The following is an 18,905-nucleotide window of genomic DNA, read 5'->3' as shown; positions in this document are numbered from 1 at the left end:
TTGTAAAAATTACCGATCAGACCCTCTGTTTTATTAAATGACAATTTGGAGGCTGCATTTTGTAAAATGGAACAAAATGATACACTGAGTCTGATTTTGTCAAACTATTTTTAAATATGACCAAAATACCCCTAAAAACAAATTAATAAATACAAAATGTCTAAAATAAATATTACAAACTTAATTAATACAAATTTAATTTAATATTTAAAAAATTAAAAAATATATATTTAATTTCTTTTTCTTTTCTCAATCCTCTCTCTTCTGTTCTCCTTCCTTCTTGATCTTCCCCTTCTCTCATGTTCTTCTTCTTCTTCTTCTTCTCTGGAAATTGTAATGGGGTGGATGAAATGGCACCTTGGTCGGTACTGGGAGGCGTAAAGCTCGCGGCTCATGGTGCGACATGGGGAGGCACAGATCTGGTGTGCTTGATAAGTATCAAATTTGTCTATTTTTAATTCATTATTATTCTATGATTATGCACTTCATTATTTATTTATATATTTTTATTTAGTTTATTTTGTGTTTTTAGGATTTTCAAGACATTTGGATGAAAAAGAATGAATTTGGGATGTTTTGCAAGCAATTGTTAAGCTCGAAATTACAAGTCTGAAACTTCACACTTCATTTTGATAATTTTCCAATACTCTTTTGGAAATCTTCCTAGAAATAAAAGTTTTAGATATTTTTCTTAGCTTTCTATATCTTTTTTAATTGTCCAATTCAAAGCTATGTCAAGGAAGTTATGGTTAAAATATTGTCAATGGCTGCAGTTGAAGAAAAACGAAAAAATGCTATGGCCGCGGCCACACCAAGGGAGCCCAGTTTTCTGGAATATACATGTTCCAGTGGCCGCCGCCAACAATCAATTTTTTCCTTAATTTTTTGAATTTTAAATGTATTTTTGTAAGGGCTATTAAAGGGGTTAGCGTTAACTTTTATAATAACTTTGGATTGCAAATTTTAGAGGCTAGAGTAGCAGAGGAGAAGAAAAGACATCTTCATTTATATTCTTCAATCTATTTTTTTTCTTTCTTCTCTAAAACTTCTTTATTTTCATTGAATGTTTATGTTTATGATCTTGAATTTGATTATGGAGCAGTTTTCTTTTAGGTTAACATTTATTTCAAAACCCTAGACATGAGATCTTGAATGCATTGATGAATTTTATTCATTCTATTCCCTTATATTAAATTGATTTTATTTTTCTATTTGAATTCTATGAATCTTGTAAAATCTTGTTTAGATGACCATTAATTAGGATTTTGCATTGTTCTACTATCATCTTAGGATTGCTATTCTCCGAATAGTTTAGGATTATAAGAAGAGTGATAAATTACAATTAAGTATTGTGACGAGTATTTTAATTGTGATGAAGAATAGAACATAGGTTAAATGAATTGCATGCTTAATGAATTTGTTGCCTAGATTAACTTGTTTCCATTGAGTGTAATGCTTCTCCTAGGTAAAATAGATCGCATGCTTAATGGATTTATTGCTTGGTAAAAATGATTAATTAAGAGCGCTTAGCTTTAATTAATTATAATAGGGAAACTGAGATAATTGATTGCTTAAGTGTTATTTGCGGAGTTAATAGTTTAATTGGGAATAGATAATATTATTCGTTGCTGTTGATAGATTGATTGTCGAATGAGGAGAATAATTCTTAACTGTTTTTTTAAAATTGTATTATCCATTGTTCTTTGTTTATTATTTTATTTTATGTTATTAAATCTTTAAACAAATCCCCTATTTAATTCTTGTTTTTATTTTTCATGTGTTGGGTGCTGAAAACACTCACAACATTGTCATTAAACAAGATTGAGGATTCAAATGGATTCAAATGCAACTTTACTAAAAAATATATGGATTTTGGCCATTTTCTTTTTATGGAATATACTCATTTGCTACCCTATGTTTTTGCAAAGTATCATTTTAGTACCTTCTGTTTTTAATAATGCTTATATGGTACCTTGTATTTTAAAATCGTACATATTTGGTACCCTAAACTCAGATTTGATTGATAAAATTTTGTCAATTTAATCAAACTACTATCAATTATGTAAATTACAAATTTAAATTTAATTACATAATTACATATAACTGATGACAGTTTGATTATATTGACAAAATTTTATCTATCAAATCTGAGTTTAGGGTACCAAATATGTACGATTTTAAAATACAGGGTACTATATAAGCATTATTGAAAACAGAAGGTATCAAAATAATATTTTGCAAAAACATAGAATACCAAATGAGTATATTCCCATAAAAAAAGATATAAATGAAAGATTTTACTATTTAGGTGACATTTGATCAAAATGAAAGTTTTTTTTAAATAATAAAAAATGAAAAGTTAAAATAATAAATTCAGAATAAAAATATCAATCAAGAGTAATAAAAAACGATTTTGTAGTAATATTTGAAGACAAATATAAAATATCGGGAATAAATTATACTAGATGTAGAAAAACGATTGGGGTAAGAAATTAGATGAGGATGGCATCAAAGTTTTGCATTTTATGGAATTATTTACTACATCAATTTTTAGGATTGACGTCAATATGATGTTCACGTTATGTAAGGTGTCATATATATATATATATATATATATCATACTAATGAGAACGACTCCCACCAAAGGAACGAGCGAGCGTAATGAAACATATTTTAATGCGATATTATCCTACCCTCCACTGTGCGGGTGCTGCCTCTTCCAACCTTTTCAAATTGACCCTCATACTCTCCAAAATATATTTAGTTTTTTGTCACTATTCAAATTCATATATTTATTCGGTGAAGTTGCCAAGGCAAAATTAGACCCTTTTGGACCTCACTAGTTCCTTTCTTGCTGAATCTTTGTCACTAACACTTCATTTTGGAACATAGTAATCTCTTTCTATTACAGCAAAAAAACAATACTCAAATCAAAATCACGTGTCAACCAGAGTGTCAACCAGAAATATATTAATATTATTAATTACCACAAACATTTGAATAAGATAAGGGGTGTTTAGTACGAGTTAAAAAATAAGATGAAAATGAGAATTTATAACATTTTTTTTTAATTTTTAAGAAATAAAATTAATAATTTTATTGTGCCCATATGTATTTTACTAAAATAAACTATTTTATATTCTTAAGTTTAATATTCCTTCTAACTCTATCACACTCAATTACTCAAATCGAACTACCTTTAGTATTAATATAAGATACGGCAATTCTGCTATTCATGCGATGGGAAACGCTGGCATTAAATCAAATCAAACGTTTCATTAAGATACACATTCATTCATTACTAAATGATATGCGCTTCTCTTACAAATCCAACAACAATAAATTATTATGGCATATACACCCACCTAACCATTTAATGGACACTATTGTAGTGTTCCTCAAGTCAAATCTACAATGGAGATTTCAACACAATGCCAAATTTGACAGCCATTAATGGCCACCCACTTGCTTCAACAATCTACACCATTAATTAAAACCATTCGAGCAAGCCATTCTCTGCTTTTTTGGGCTTATCTTTTCCTTACAGAAGTTCAAAGTATATATCTTTATAAAGAAATTAAATAACAAAATTATATAATTACCATACCAATTGATTTTTATTTTTTCCCTCCGTGATTGGCGATTTTGATAGAAACATATTAATGTTTGAAGACTTTATGAAGTTTCGGTTTTGGATACGTTGGTACAAAATGATAAAATGCCAGTAACCAGTTATATTATTGTCTTATTTAATGGGTTCCAGTCAGGCAGTGTCGAAAATGTTTTTTTTTCTTTCAAAAACAGTGAAAAAATGCGACTTTGTGTCATTTTTAATCTTATCTGAACTCTCTAAAAGTCTTCATAAAAAAAATACTAGTGCCTCCTCTACTACACTTGAGACTTGAGAGTCTCCCTTAGTCAAATCCCAAAGGGTCTTCTTTTCTTTTTCTCAAAAAGCTTCAACTTTTATTTTGCTGAGCTCCTCCCTGATCTTCAATGGAGACAAGGACGAAGCTACACTTTCTTTCTCTTTTTCTTTTCTTTCTCCTTCTTCCAGTAGCAGCCTCTTTCATTCCACTAGACAATTACCTTCTCAACTGTGGTTCACCCTCCAATGCTACGCTCTTCAACCGGGTCTTCATTGGTGATTCATCGAAACCGGGTTCGGGTTTTCTCTCTTCAGACCGGTCCATCTCGTTCAAGAACCAGAACCCATCTCCAAACTTATCTCCCATTTACAGCACGGCTAGAGTTTTCACCACTGCTTCGGGGTATAACTTCAACATCAAGAAGAATGGGACTCACATAGTACGTTTCCACTTCTCACCTTTTGTTGCTCCTAGTTTTCCATTACCATCTGCAAATTTTACAATTTCTGTAGATGGGATTTTGATTTTGAAAAATTCCCAAGTTAAAGATACTTTGATTAAGGAGTATATAATGAAAATAGACAAAGTTGAACTTGAAATTGTATTCAGTCCCTTGGGTAATTCGGGTTTCGCTTATGTGAATGCTATTGAAGTTTTTTCTGCCCCTGATGACTTTACTGTTGATTACGGAGCTAAATATGTTAAAGCTGATGGAGATGAAGAGTACAAGAATCTCTCTTCTCATGTTTTTGAAACTATTCAGAGAATCAATGTTGGAGGTTCAAAGTTAACCCCTTTTAACGATACTTTGTGGAGAACTTGGTTACCTGATGAGGAATATCTTGTTCTACCATTTGCTGCCAAGCCTGCAGTTACCACTCATACTCCAAATTATCAGAAAGGAGGTGCAAGTAGAGAGATTGCTCCGGATAATGTCTATATGACTGCCCAGCAGATGAATAGGACTAACTTAAATGTGGACGCTAGATTCAATGTTACTTGGAAATTCCCAGTAGGTTCAGGTGGAGTTCCACACTTGGTTCGCTTGCATTTCTGTGACATTGTTAGTCCTAGTCTTAACTTACTCTACTTCAGTGTGTATATCAATGGGTACTCTGCTTACAGAGATCTTGATCTCTCAGCTCTAACTGTTCACTTACTTGCTTCTCCAGTCTATATAGATTTTGTTGTCGATTCTGACGATTCAGGGTTTATGCAAGTTAGTATTGGCCCTTCTGATCTGAGCCCTCCATCGAGGATTAATGCCATTTTGAATGGGGCAGAGATAATGAAGATGCTTAATGTCGTCCCTTCGCAGTCAAAGGGTGGGATTAGTAAGAAAACAATTTGGATTTTGGTGGGTTCAATTGTTGGAGGAGTTATTTTGCTGTGCTTGGTTATACTTGGAATACTTCTTTCTTTCAGACGAAAAAAGAGGAAGCCAAAACCAAGACCTGCAGAGAGTGTTGGCTGGACGCCTTTACGCGTATTTGGAGGCAGTTCGCTTAGTAGAATGTCTGAAGGAACCACCCTTGCATCTCCAGGACCAAATGGATATCTTGGCTTGAGAATCCCTTTCACTGAGATCCTGTCAGCTACAAATAACTTTGATAAGAATCTGATTGTAGGTTCTGGTGGATTTGGTATTGTGTACAAAGGTGTTTTGAGGGACAACATAAAGGTTGCTGTGAAGAGAGGTCAGCCAGGATCTAGGCAGGGCCTTCCTGAGTTCCAGACCGAGATAACAGTTTTGTCGAAAATACGCCACCTTCATCTTGTTTCACTTGTTGGTTATTGTGATGAACAATCAGAAATGATATTAATATATGAATATATGGAAAAGGGAACCTTGAGAAATCATTTGTATGGCCCAAGGTTCACACCATTGTCTTGGAAGAAACGACTTGAGATATGCATTGGTTCAGCAAGAGGTCTTCACTACCTTCATACTGGTTCAGCACAAGGAATTATCCACCGAGATATTAAATCAACAAACATTTTGCTTGATGAGAACTATGTGGCCAAGGTGGCAGATTTCGGTCTTTCAAGATCCGGTCCATGTCTCAGTGAAACCCATGTAAGCACTGGTGTGAAAGGCAGTTTTGGCTATCTTGATCCTGAGTACTTTCGCAGGCAGCAACTCACAGATAAGTCAGATGTTTATTCATTTGGGGTTGTGCTCTTTGAAGTTCTTTGCGCTAGGCCAGCCGTTGATCCATTGCTTGCAAGAGAACAGGTGAACTTAGCTGAATGGGCACTTCAATGGCAGAAGAAAGGCATGCTCGAGAAAATAATCGATCGCCATCTTGTTGGACAGATCAAACCAAGCTCGTTGAAAAAATACGGAGAAACAGCAGAGAAATGTTTGGCTGAATATGGTGTTGATCGGCCAACAATGGGTGATGTGCTATGGAATTTGGAATATGCACTTCAGCTTCAGGAGTCTGAACCACAGACTCAACAGGAAGAAGTTGGCAATGTCGATTCGCAGGAGCTGTCAACTACTACAACTCCTTCTACCAATGCAAGAAGAGAAGAAGAAGCTGATGGCAGTGGTAGTTTAGAAATTAATTCAAGCCAAGTTTTTTCCCAACTAATGACCAATGACGGCAGATAACTTCAGCTCAAGCTGCAGCATTCAGTTTTTGCTACATAAATCTACTCTAATGTCATCTGTCACAAGTTACAACATCAGAAGCAACATATTTTAGAGGTACTGAAATATTAACATAAAGAATTCTTGTTTCGTTTTATCATTTTTTTTTCCAACATATATATTTTTGGTTGCCAAAACATACATATTCATATGGAACATAATACATACATGGGCTTCTAGTTTCTTAGCCTTCTTAGTTCAGTGGCTTATAACTGTTTTATGGCTTTTTCTATTGTTGTATCCACTGAATATATAACTAGTGAAACTGTTTAAAGGTGTGATTCTTTCTCTTTTTTTTTTTTATTATTATTTATTCTCTTTTATGTATTTCTGTACTTGCTGTTTCATCCACTTATTCAGCCTTTGTGGGCATAAAGCAAAATTTCAAAAAGCTAGAGGCCTATTATATTATGGGGTTGAATTGAGTCGTTGCTCATTATGGTTTTGTTTACCATTGCATTAGACTCCACTAATTCGCAAGCATAAAATCAAAATGGTACTCAATTATTTGAGCAACGTAATGACCATATAACTCTACTTATATGTATTCCCATGATAAAATTGGAAGAAAAAAAACATAGATATAGTCAGCATATAACCTTAATCAGGTTTCAATTTTGGTAGTTGTGTTCTGTTCATCAGTTTTCTTAACTACAGCAGGGTATTGGATTGATTCTTTTCATAGTTTTTTCTTTTTGGAATTATATATGAAGCATGGTACAATGATCAATAGTAGAAAGCTCGCATGATATATAACAATAAAACTAGAATATAATATATGATAAAACACAGCCAAAAACATTGACTTGTGAATATGATTGAATAGGACATAGTTTAGAATCAACGAACAAAATAGACCCCTGTATTCTTTTCTTTCTTTCATTTTTAATTGTTTTTTTAGTTGAATAGTGGAACCCTGACATATGGAAGTGCAATGCACTAAGCAGCATGGGAACAACTCAACATGAACATGCGTACAAGTAATACATGAACTCTTAAATATATAAAAAGAAAAATCAATATGAGTGCGGGTGCCCTTAGGTCTCAGCTATTCTAGATATAGATACGATAATGTTTTGGTCTTGATTTACTAGAAAGTAATTTCATTTTTCAACTTTGATTGATTGCAATGTACAAAAGTGCAAGTATGCTGTGGAGGGTCCCCTTACATGGCTGGAAACACAATGGTCTATTTTTGGGCCAATGGAATATGCTAATATTTATTAAAGTTTGCAACCAAATTTCAATGGAAAAAAAAAATCGAATATCATGCAAATTATGTAGAGTGGGGCATAATATAAATTATCTAGTTATGAATCTCAGAATTTGCATAGGTGATTGCTGAAAAAATTACGGTGATAATCATTAATCTTATACTATACTTTACATGCACTAAGGAAATTAGGAGAGGTGGTATTTGGACATTCTCCCCACTAACACACATGTTGTGGGGGCTTCTTATATAATATTAGTTTTGTCCTCATTGCATCACCAGCTTTGATCATTAACAGTTATGATACTTTGATTTCTTTTTCTTTAATAGTTAGAAGCAGCTGCACTTTCCCATCTGCAAGAATTAATAATATATTAAAATAAAGTATTCACGAGCTTTGTAAATACCACATAATTGTATGAATTCTTTGGATATAATATGCAAATTTACTTTTGCACTATTGCATGTGTCTAGTTGTCCCTGTATTTTTTGTTACAATTACAAATGTCTAAATGGTGCCCTTACGTTAAATTTCTTCACTTTCTGGACGATTTTTTTTAAATAATGGTTATAGAATTTTGGTTTTTATTGCATGTCATAACAAATGGACTAGGCGCCATAACAAATTTTAATAATAAAAAAAATATTGCTGGGGTACTAAATTACTAGTCCAATATTAACTGATGCAGTAATAATTGATACAATTTAATATATTAGGTTTTATTTATTCTAATTTAAAATAAAATATTTAGGACTCAATATAAATTTGCATAAATCATTGTATGAAGCATTAAGTAATGTTGGATACCGAATAATATCCCTTAGCAATATTCAAAAAAGAAATTCCTCCAGATTTTATAATATTTTTTTTCAGCAATATCATCTTCAACCCATGTAATTTTTTTACAGCAAACTAGCATATGCAACCACGAGAAAAGTTATTGCATTGACAAGGTGAAAAAAAAAAGTCTTTACACAAAATACTTGAGTAAAATTACAAAAATAAACTAACAAATAGAGAATGTTTAAAACATTAAAAAGATGGGGTTTTTGCGGCAAAAATACTTAATATCTGCATAATGTAGCATTGAAATACTTACTTTTTTTTTAAAAAAAATTTAACTAAAATTGCTAAAATGTAGCATTTAAATAACTAATTTTTTTTTAGGAAAAATACCCAAAGTTGCAAAAAAAGTTGTACCTTTACTACCAAAATAGTTTTAAAAAATTAATATAAATGTATTTTAAGTTATAAAAAATCATTAAAATTATAAAAATATAACATAAATTAATTCTACAATTAAAAAAAATGTTTTATTTAATAAAAAATATTGTTGTTTAAAAAAGTTAAAAAAAAAATCAATAGCCAAAAAAGTATTAAAAGTGAAAAAAAAATTTGAAAAACATTAATATAATAAAATAAATATTTATCAACTATTTTCACTAAATAAAATTATTCTATAATTTTAGAATTAATTTAGGTTTTTTATATTTTTAAATAAGTTTATGACATTTTATAACTTAAAACATATTTATATTAATTTTTTTAATTGTGTTGGATTGTAAATGTGCAACTCTTTAGCAACTTTGAGTATTTTTCCTCTAAAAAAAAGTTTGGGTATTTAAATGTTGTATTATTCAAACATTGAGTATTTTTGTCGCAAAAACTCCAAAAATAACTTAATTATTATTTTAAGAAGGCTATGAATTAGTTATGAAATTAGTTTTGTAAAGTTTGGTATACTCATCCCCTTAATAAGCTTCAGATAAGCATCAACATAGATTTCTCAAGTAGTGGAGGAGAGGGTGGTGACTTATTTGATGGAGGTGATAATACTACTACAAAAATGGCATGGAACATTACTTTTTCACTGATGTACGGATATTCAAACATCAGTTTGGAACTGGCGTCCCATGCAGTGACGTCTTGTGAAAAAACACCAAACGTCAATTGGCACCAAAGTGACATAGGATATTACATACGAGACATTGCTTTTCTACCGGCCAATGTCCTTAAAACGTCAAAATAAGCTAGATTTAACTCAAATGGGACGTCATTTCCCCAAAAAACTAATGTGTGGTATAATTGCACCATACGTTGGTTGTTTGCTCTATCAGTTGTGTTCAAATCTTCACTCTGACTCCCCAACTTTACAATATCTTCTACAAGAATCTTCCTCTCTGTAATTTCACATTGGATTATATATTTAGTTTATAACACACAACACAATTCCAAAAGGGTAAAATAAATTATAACTGGAGTATAGATGGACATTTTCCTTAATGGGGCGGGGATTTTCCGTCTAAATGGGAAACAGGACGGGAATGGAGACAACTTTCCATCCTTGAATGTTAAACGGGGTGGGGACAAGGATGACACTTCATGCGTCGACGGGACCCATTTAAATTTATATTTATTTGTTAATATTTGCTATGTTTTGCATATCTTTTTTATGTGACATTGTAGTATATTATTGTTGGGGTTTTATGCCCTTTTAAAACCATATTTCTTATGTAACACTTTTGATTATCAATAAAAACAGAAAAAATTATTTTTTGTTTATCAATTGCATTTGTTACATGTTTTGTTACATGATTACTGATTAATACAAACATCTATACAATCTCAAACATATGTTTAGTTGCGCTTATATTGACTAGGTCACAGTGGATTATAATTGTTATCATATATTTAAAAAAAAATGGTCCCAAGATTAAACCAGTGCATGGATTTTTGGTGATTTGGTAATCTACAATACGACCTACTTACACAATGGTGTGATGTCTTGTCCAAGACATTTACCGAGTATATAAGATTGGATGTATCTTGTTACATCGGGCTAGGACTAACACTGATTATTGATAGATAATTAAATATCGTTATTATCCGAATCCAACCAGTATCACAATGTTGATCATAGGTCAAGTCGATCTAAATTTTGAGTGATAATATTTCTATTAATTATATTATCTGAGCCTTTTGACTTGTTCGTTAAAAGTTTGCCCCTACAGCATAGCCTATAATCACATCTGAGAGATTCAATAGTATAATTGAATGAGAGTATTTATTATAGATATGAAATCTATAAGCTTTTGCATACGAAGTGAAAAGATGATTTCCTTAATAGCTTAGTCCAAATAGTGAAATGATTGAGTACTCATATCTGTGATTAAGATCACATATTTATCATTTATAAGGGGCTTAGTGAGAGTTAAGGATAAAATACAAATGAATGGTAAAATGATAAATTTCACCCGGCTTATTAGTAAGTCATCAATAGAGGATTGACAGACAATAATGATTATAACAATGTATAAAGTATTCACATTATGGGAAATACGTTTTATGAATCAAGAGCTCAATTCCGAGTCTATAGTTGAGTCAGTCGAAATTGATAAGTAGTGAGATGATTTATTTAATAAATATACTCACATGAACTTATTGTAGCTTATATTCATGGATTTGTCAGGGTTTATGTCATAAAAGCATATGAAAAGACATTTTTATTGATTTAAATAAAAGTACAATTTTATTATATTTGAATGTTATAATTGTTGTTTGAATAATTTGTATAAATATAGAAAAAATTCATATTAATTTATGAGAATATGATCTTGTATTAGTACAAGAGAATTAAAATCATATATAATGAATAAAATAGTCAGCGACATATTAAAGTAAGAAATCTTTAACGAATGGTTGCTAGTACAATTTACTAAGCATATGAGATGCGAGTAATCTAGATTCAAATTACTGATGTGGATACATATCTTGGTAAATGTGTTGTATATAATAGTGATTATATATGATAGAATCGATATGAGTTAACTATCTTTATAAACTTACCATTTTCTATAAAGATTTAATTCATATCATAATAGATGATCATTTATAGATCAGTCTAAATCCTGAGTAATCATGAACTTCTATTTATGTTTATTAGATCTTTTGATTCATTTGTTAATGTCTCTAAATATAATGAGACTAATAACTTTTATTTTGGAGATTCAATATCATAAATGGTTGGGAACATGATTTTACAATAATTGAATCCATGCTTTCCTAACAGATCGAATATTGTTTCCCTTAAGGGTTAATTCTGAGAGTGAATAGTTATTAAAATCAAATCTATAATTTGATTATAAATTAATTATTTGCTAATGAATTAATGGTACTTAAGGAACAAGAGGTAATTATTAGAAGGGTAAAACAGTAATTTTAACAAACTCTAATTAACAAACCAATAAATGGAGGATAAAACTACATTTATTATTTATATCAATGGACTACAAGAGAAAACTTTGTAAATATAATTCTATAAATACTTAGAGTTCATTTCTATATTTATAGCGGAGTAATTATGGAATTAATAAATAAGATTATTAAATTAAAGAGTTTAATTAATAATCTGATTTATTGGAGCTTCGTATTATAGGTCTATGGTCCCTAGGTCGCCTTTGTCCTACAGTGTCAAGGGTAAGGATGTCCCAAGGAAGATTAATAGAGAGAAATGACCAAATTTCAAAGGAATTAAATTTCCAGGACAAGGAGATAATTATGGGCAATTGATTAATTGTGAATTAATTATATAATTAACTAATTAGTTTTTACTTGAAAATTTTATATTAGTTAAAATATATATTAATCATGTTTGGATTAATATTTGGGAGAGTTTAATTATTACCTTATTATAAGATAATTATTTATAAGTGATAGTTTTTAAGATAATGTTAATTTTAAATTAACTGATATTTATTTTGGGATAAATATGTTGTCTTAAATTAATTAAACAAACAAATAAAAAAAAAATCAAAGTCACATTAGTGGTACACGCCACTCACTATGCTAGACAGTGAGTGGCGCCATTAATTTGTTTATTTAATTATTTCTTTTAACTATGATTTAAATTAGATAATTAAAAATGGTTATAACTGATCAATTTTAATTTAGTTAAATAAAGAATATTAAAATAGTTTTAATTATCATTATAAACCTAAAAAGAAGCAATACTTTTCAAGTTAGTAGATTTTGGTTATCAGACTCTCTCAAAGAAAAGAAATGATAGAATTTTCTTAAACCAAAAATTCTAGAAGTTTCCATAAGCCTTCTCTCTTCTCAAACCTCTTTAGATCGCATGTGCTAAGAATATCTAGAGAGTCTAAAATCAATATGTGAATCCTATGTGCCCAAACATGTCCTTGTGTGTTAAAGGAACGACTTGGAAGGCTAAGTTGCGAGCTTTCAACTTGGATATAAAAATCGTTGATTTTTATGAAAAGATTCAATGATACTTGATAGACTACAAGAGGTAATCTCTATATCTTTGTATGTGTTAATTTAATATGTATATATATATGATCCTGGCTGGTATTAATATATATATATATATATTTTTAAAATCCCCTCCCCAACCTTCTGCTACGTATTTTGATATTTTTCTATTTAATACCAATAGGATCCATGGTCCCCGCATCGTCTTTGATTAAATCAAGTCTAATTATCTCAAATAATTGATTTAATTATCACTTATGAATATCAAGTTGACTAGGTCAATGATGGAATAGAATAATAAAGTCTAGGTGCATGCTTGCTGAAAATATTTTGAAAAAAATAATAATTGTGAGACGAAATCCTAGACAATGTGCATGCTTTGGGAGATGATTTAGGCAATTTTTAGAACGATTTACAATTTCAAGCCGACTTTGATAAATATTATCCCTAGTCACCCTTTTTGAACTAATGTGATTATTTTGTTGTTTGATACCCATGTAACTGAGCTTATTGAGACTTTATTATCTTTTCTTCCCTTGAGTTATACCACGAGCATATAAATAATTTAGTGGGGTTGAATTGTAATAGTGTTTATGTTCGAAGCGTTTGTGTCAACGATGAGAAAAAAAAAATAATAATAAGAGAAAGATGAAGAAAAAAAAATGTTTGTTGTAATTAACTACACTCCTTAAGTATTAACAATGAAATAAGTTTGGGTGAGCGTAGTTTGCGAAAAGAAAATATATTGTGTGATTTCTCTCTCAAATGAAGAAAAATGGATGATTCGGGTTTTGTGGAAAGTTTAATGTTTGTATCAAGTTTGGTTTGTTGGTTATATGTTTATGGTATGATTTAGCCTAAAATGTCTTTCTTAACTACCTATACCTAAGCCGTAGCATGTTATTGTTTATATTAGTGGAGAATGCTGAGTAGAGCAAGCTTATGGGATAATTAATTATGATGATTTTGCCTTAATTTAGCGAGCATAAATTGATTCTAATGTTATTTACTTGTTGATCATGATTATGCACACACAGACATTATGTGTACCTAAGTAAAGTATTAGATCACTTGGACTGAAATTCTTGACTTCATAATAATTGGTTTTTTGAGAATTATGTGAGTAGAGCATTCATAAGTTTGATGATTAATTTATTGTTGTTAGCTTGACTCATGTTTAGTATTTATAACGCCCACTAATCTAGGATCGTTACACTGTGTGTTTAAAATAGTGTTTAACTCGTTAAGTGAGTCATTTAGACTCAAAAATATATTTAAAGTTAATTAAGGGTTTAAGTACTAAATTTTTTTATCAAAATGATTAGACTTTGTTGGGGATTAGGCTATAGATATCCTTTTGTTTTCCTAAAATATTTGCATGATGCCATGACATGTTTAAGAAGCGCATGGACATCACGTGACTGATTATTGATGAAGACCTGATCGACCAACGACCAGGGTATCAAGAAGAAATTGAGCTGTCCGATAGGCGCAAGGAATACGCTGATCAGTAGGGAAGAAGATGTGCTGACATATGCGACCAGATCTGCTCGTAGGATTGAAGCCAGTATTCAGGGATGGTTATAAGTTAGATATTTCCAGGATATTTGATTCTCTTTATATGTAAATATCATTATTTTTGTTATTATTTAAATATGCTTGTAGCACAAGTTAAGGATGGCCCATTGGCCCATATGTATAGTCTTGAGCCTATAAATAGGACTCATGAGATTCATTTTAGAGATATGTTGCGAAAATTAAGGCTACGCAAGTATACGTAATCGCTTTTGTAGTTTATTCCGGTAAGACCGATATCGTTTCCACGGAGACTGATTTATCAATTACCAAATAATTAATTTTTATTTTCTATTTGACTAATGAAACCTAGATTTGTGAATTTTTTAAAACAAGAAAATAGAAATAAATAAAAACTGCAGAAATCAAATAATAACAAAAACACAAGGATTAAATTCACTGTAAAATAATTAGGAATCCTAATCTTCTCTACTATCCACTCTATTATTCTTTAATTCAATTACTACTGAAATTCTTCTCACTGAAAGGATAGGCACGAAAAAGTGTTAACTATTCGAGTTAAGAAATAGAAAACTCGACCTAATGTGAATTCCCTATATTTCTATGGTCAATTCAAACAATAGGAAGTAATGAATACATCCATAAATCACATAAACCAATTTGATACTCTCGTTCTAAATTGAAATCTATGTCTATTCAATTTTAGCATATTCAAATCTCACTTTTCAGATTTTGATTCAAATTCATAAATCATATGTAAAAGGTGATCAATCAATTACATAAACAATAAACACAAACTGAATAGATTTCAGATGAAGAAGAAATAAATAAATGCATTAAATCATAATAGAGTTTCAAGAGAGTCAATTAGAAAACCTAAACAGAAATTTAGTTCATGTTTATCATTAAGAAATCCATAAACATGAAATTAACATAAACTAGAACTAAAAAGAAAAGAAAAGAAAAGAACTCTAGATGATCAATCCAAAGCCTCCTCTCTCAGTCCCGATATCAAAAAGTGCCTCCTTCCCTCTCATTTATCGTCATTTAAACCTAATTCGTGTTTTGTTAAACATGAAATGACTAAAACGCCCTTAATTAAAAATCTGCGTTTTTCTCATTTGTAGACATATCCTGCGGTCGCAGGAATGCTCTAGAAATGCAAAAACTTCTCTGGAGTTGCGGCCGCAAGACACACTTCCTGCAGTCGCAGGAAGTGCTCCGAAACACCGTTTTCCACCAATTTTTGTCATTTTGCCGATTTTTCCACCATGTTTCCACACCTAAGTCACCTAAGCCCTTCGACACCTGGAAACATATAAAAACAAACGTAAAATAGAACAAAACAAAACAAACACCTAATATTTTTCCTAAAAAAACACATAGATAAATGAGTCTAAAACTCATTTATCAAGATACACAATAATTTGTATTCAGAGAGAACAAGTGCTTTTATACATGATCTTTGTATTCTACTTCGAAGCTTGTGAAACTTAGGGAACCCTAGTTCGCTGATCGCAGGTTTCAGAGTTTACATCAATAAAAAACTAAGTGAACGTAGGTCATTACCAATCTCTGGGGCCGAACCACTATAAAATTGTTGTGTCGTTTTAGTTCTTACATTCATCTCTATCATTCTAATTTTTTTTTGTGACTCCGTGTCATTGACTAATTCAAGGGTCAACATTTTGGTGCTTTCGTTGAGAGTCGAACTCAAGAGCTCAAGAACTTCAATATAACAATGACAAAGAACTCCAGGAGAGCAGGTCAAACTAGACATACATCTGAAAGTGTACCAAATCCACCTCTTCCACAAGGTGTAGCGGAGGACGAGCCACAAGTGGAATTGGAAGAGGAGGAGATGGACGTTGAAACCTTGCAAGCAGCTTTGGTAGTGTTGCAAGAGGAGTTAGTTACTCTAAAAGCTAACCAAGAGAATGTGGCTGGAACTATGGTGATGCAATAGATGGAGATCGACCGACAACGCCAAGAGTTGAACGAGCGGTATGCCGACAGGGATCATCGGCAGAGAGACGCTACAGCGGCCTTAGAGGCAACCATTCAGTTTGCAATGCCCTAATACCTTAGAGCTGTTACTAAGTGAGTTAAAAATGTGCCATTAACTCACTAATCAAGGTTTTAGGTTAAAAGTGTAGCTAAACTGGAATAAAAAGTCATTTAAAGACATTTACTGTAAAAACGTGGTCATTCATTGAAATCGTAAAAAGATAAACATTTGGGATCCCAAAATACTGTTTATAAAATGCTTTACATCTAAAAATACATTTACGGTCGACTTAGGTGACAAATCTCTACCAGTACATTATATTTTCCCAAAATAACCCTGGCTGTGGTAGCCAGGTAGGTCGAACATGTACCTATCGCTCCACGCCTGCGTACTCATGGTTGGTCGACCTTTCCTTTGCCCTTACCTGCACCATAGAGCACTCGTGAGTCGAAGCCCAGCAAGAAAATTCAACACAAAACAATTAACATATGCATATCTATTAGCAACATATAACAAAGCAGCCAACAGGCTAAACACATAGCGGGCATGCCGTCCTAGGCGCTTTACCAGGCCCTGGGTTCGCGGTCTTCATCGAGAGGATGACTCTAGCATCCTCGGGGGGTCTCTCCCTAATGACTTGCACTCCATGTGCTCAACGCCGTTCCCGACCCCTTACAGTGCTTGGCTTTGCACTCCGCGTGCTCAATGCCGTTCCTGGCCCCTTGCCATGCTCGGCTTCCTGCCATTCTCAGCCTTCGTCGTTCATTCATAAATATGCATTACATAACATAAAATCAACAGATATTTAAAACATATATTAAACATAGACACTAGGACTACGCCCAGCAATATAATCAATAGGGTCGTGCCTTACAATACAAGCAATAGGGCCACGCCCTGCTCTACAGGTACAAAAAATTTCTTACCTGTGTCCAAAGCTATCTGAGCACCTCAATTCCAAGCACAGTCCTCTAACACGATCCTCGCTGATAACCTAGTCACAACATAATTATAACATTCATTCATCAAGTTTTGATCCAATAAATAGTTTCGAGACATAAATCTAGCCTCCGGGACCTTGGTTTCTACCAAACTGGGTAGTAGAAACCTTCCCGGGCCTTAACGTTCAAGTTCCCGAGCTAAAAACCCTCAAAAGCCAAAATTCTGCATTTGGGCTGCAGCCCAATCCCCCTTAAGGGTTGCGGCGCGCCCCAAATCAGAGGCAAAATGCCTCTCTGTTGAGAGACTCGAGCCGCAACGCCCGAACTTGCATCGCGATGCCTGGGTAATTTTTCCCGAAGTCCCCTGGCCTATAAACTCAAGCGGGCCACGGCACCTGATGAACAGGGCCGCAGCACGAGCCCGAAACCCAGAAATCCCATCCAAATTTTACGATCCAACTACCCTGAAATCACCAATTCCGAGCCCTAATCCTAGAATTCCGCCTAGGATTCATATCCAAACAACATAACTAGTTTATTCAATCAGAATTCCAACAACAAATCTCATAAACACTGGAATTCAATCATCTAAGTTTCAACCCCCAAAATTCCAGAAAAAAAACACAGAAAGTTAGAGTGAAAACTTGCTTAAACCCTTACCTCTGTATTAGCTTCAACCTGAGCAATTCCTATACACTTCAAGCCCTCAATCCATCAGTCCCTTAGCCTAAAAAAAATCCACAATGCTTCACCAAATTCTAAAACACCATGAGAGGGAGAGAGAGCACCGAGAGATAGAGAGGGAAAAAGCTGAGAATTCTTTTTTTTTTTCTTTCTGATTTCTTCTACTAGACCCTAGAATCACAACTGCCTATACATAAGATTATCCCTTGCCAAAGGTCTAAACTACCCCTTAAACTTATCCTCAATCCTTAAGTAACCTAAGGGCAATTTAGTCATTTGCAAAATCCCGTTAAGTCCCCGAGTATTCCTATAAACCCCCATTTAATCCCGACATGTCCAAATCATTACTAAATTACTACCTGTTACTCAATAAATCCCGAACACATATTACGTTCCCAAAATACCCCTAGGCTCCTCCCGAGCCGGGTATTTGACCCCGTTGTGACTTTCTAGCTAAGCTGCTCCCTAGGACCGTCTCGGATCATGCATCACATATATATCACCACTCACACATGGTATCAATCACAATACACACAAATATTGCATTTATGCCCTCAATGGGCTAAAATTATAAATATGTCCCTAATAGCCAAATGGGGCCCACATGCATATTTAATCCACCTAAACATGCATTTATAATCACATAATTATCAAATTCACATATTAACGTAATTAAATCAATTATTGCCCTCCAGGCACGCTAATCAAGGCCCTAAGCCTTATTAG

At 32.6% G+C, this 18,905-nt stretch overlaps 1 protein-coding gene across 1 annotated transcript; it reads left to right on the top strand.

Moving 5' to 3' along the window:
- Positions 1–3,767: 3,767 nt before the first annotated feature.
- On the top strand, positions 3,768–6,803 carry LOC133834677 (probable receptor-like protein kinase At5g24010). The gene has a single exon (XM_062264351.1). It carries the CDS (start codon positions 3,997–3,999, stop codon positions 6,484–6,486), a length of 2,490 nt encoding a protein of 829 aa, XP_062120335.1. The 5' UTR covers positions 3,768–3,996; the 3' UTR covers positions 6,487–6,803.
- Positions 6,804–18,905: the final 12,102 nt, after the last annotated feature.

This window comes from Humulus lupulus, chromosome 5 (genome assembly GCF_963169125.1).
Source record: "Humulus lupulus chromosome 5, drHumLupu1.1, whole genome shotgun sequence".
In the NCBI taxonomy this organism is placed as follows: domain Eukaryota; kingdom Viridiplantae; phylum Streptophyta; class Magnoliopsida; order Rosales; family Cannabaceae; genus Humulus; species Humulus lupulus.
The sequence above is the reverse complement of the archived record's forward strand: the minus strand, read 5'-3'. Positions and strand labels throughout refer to the sequence as shown.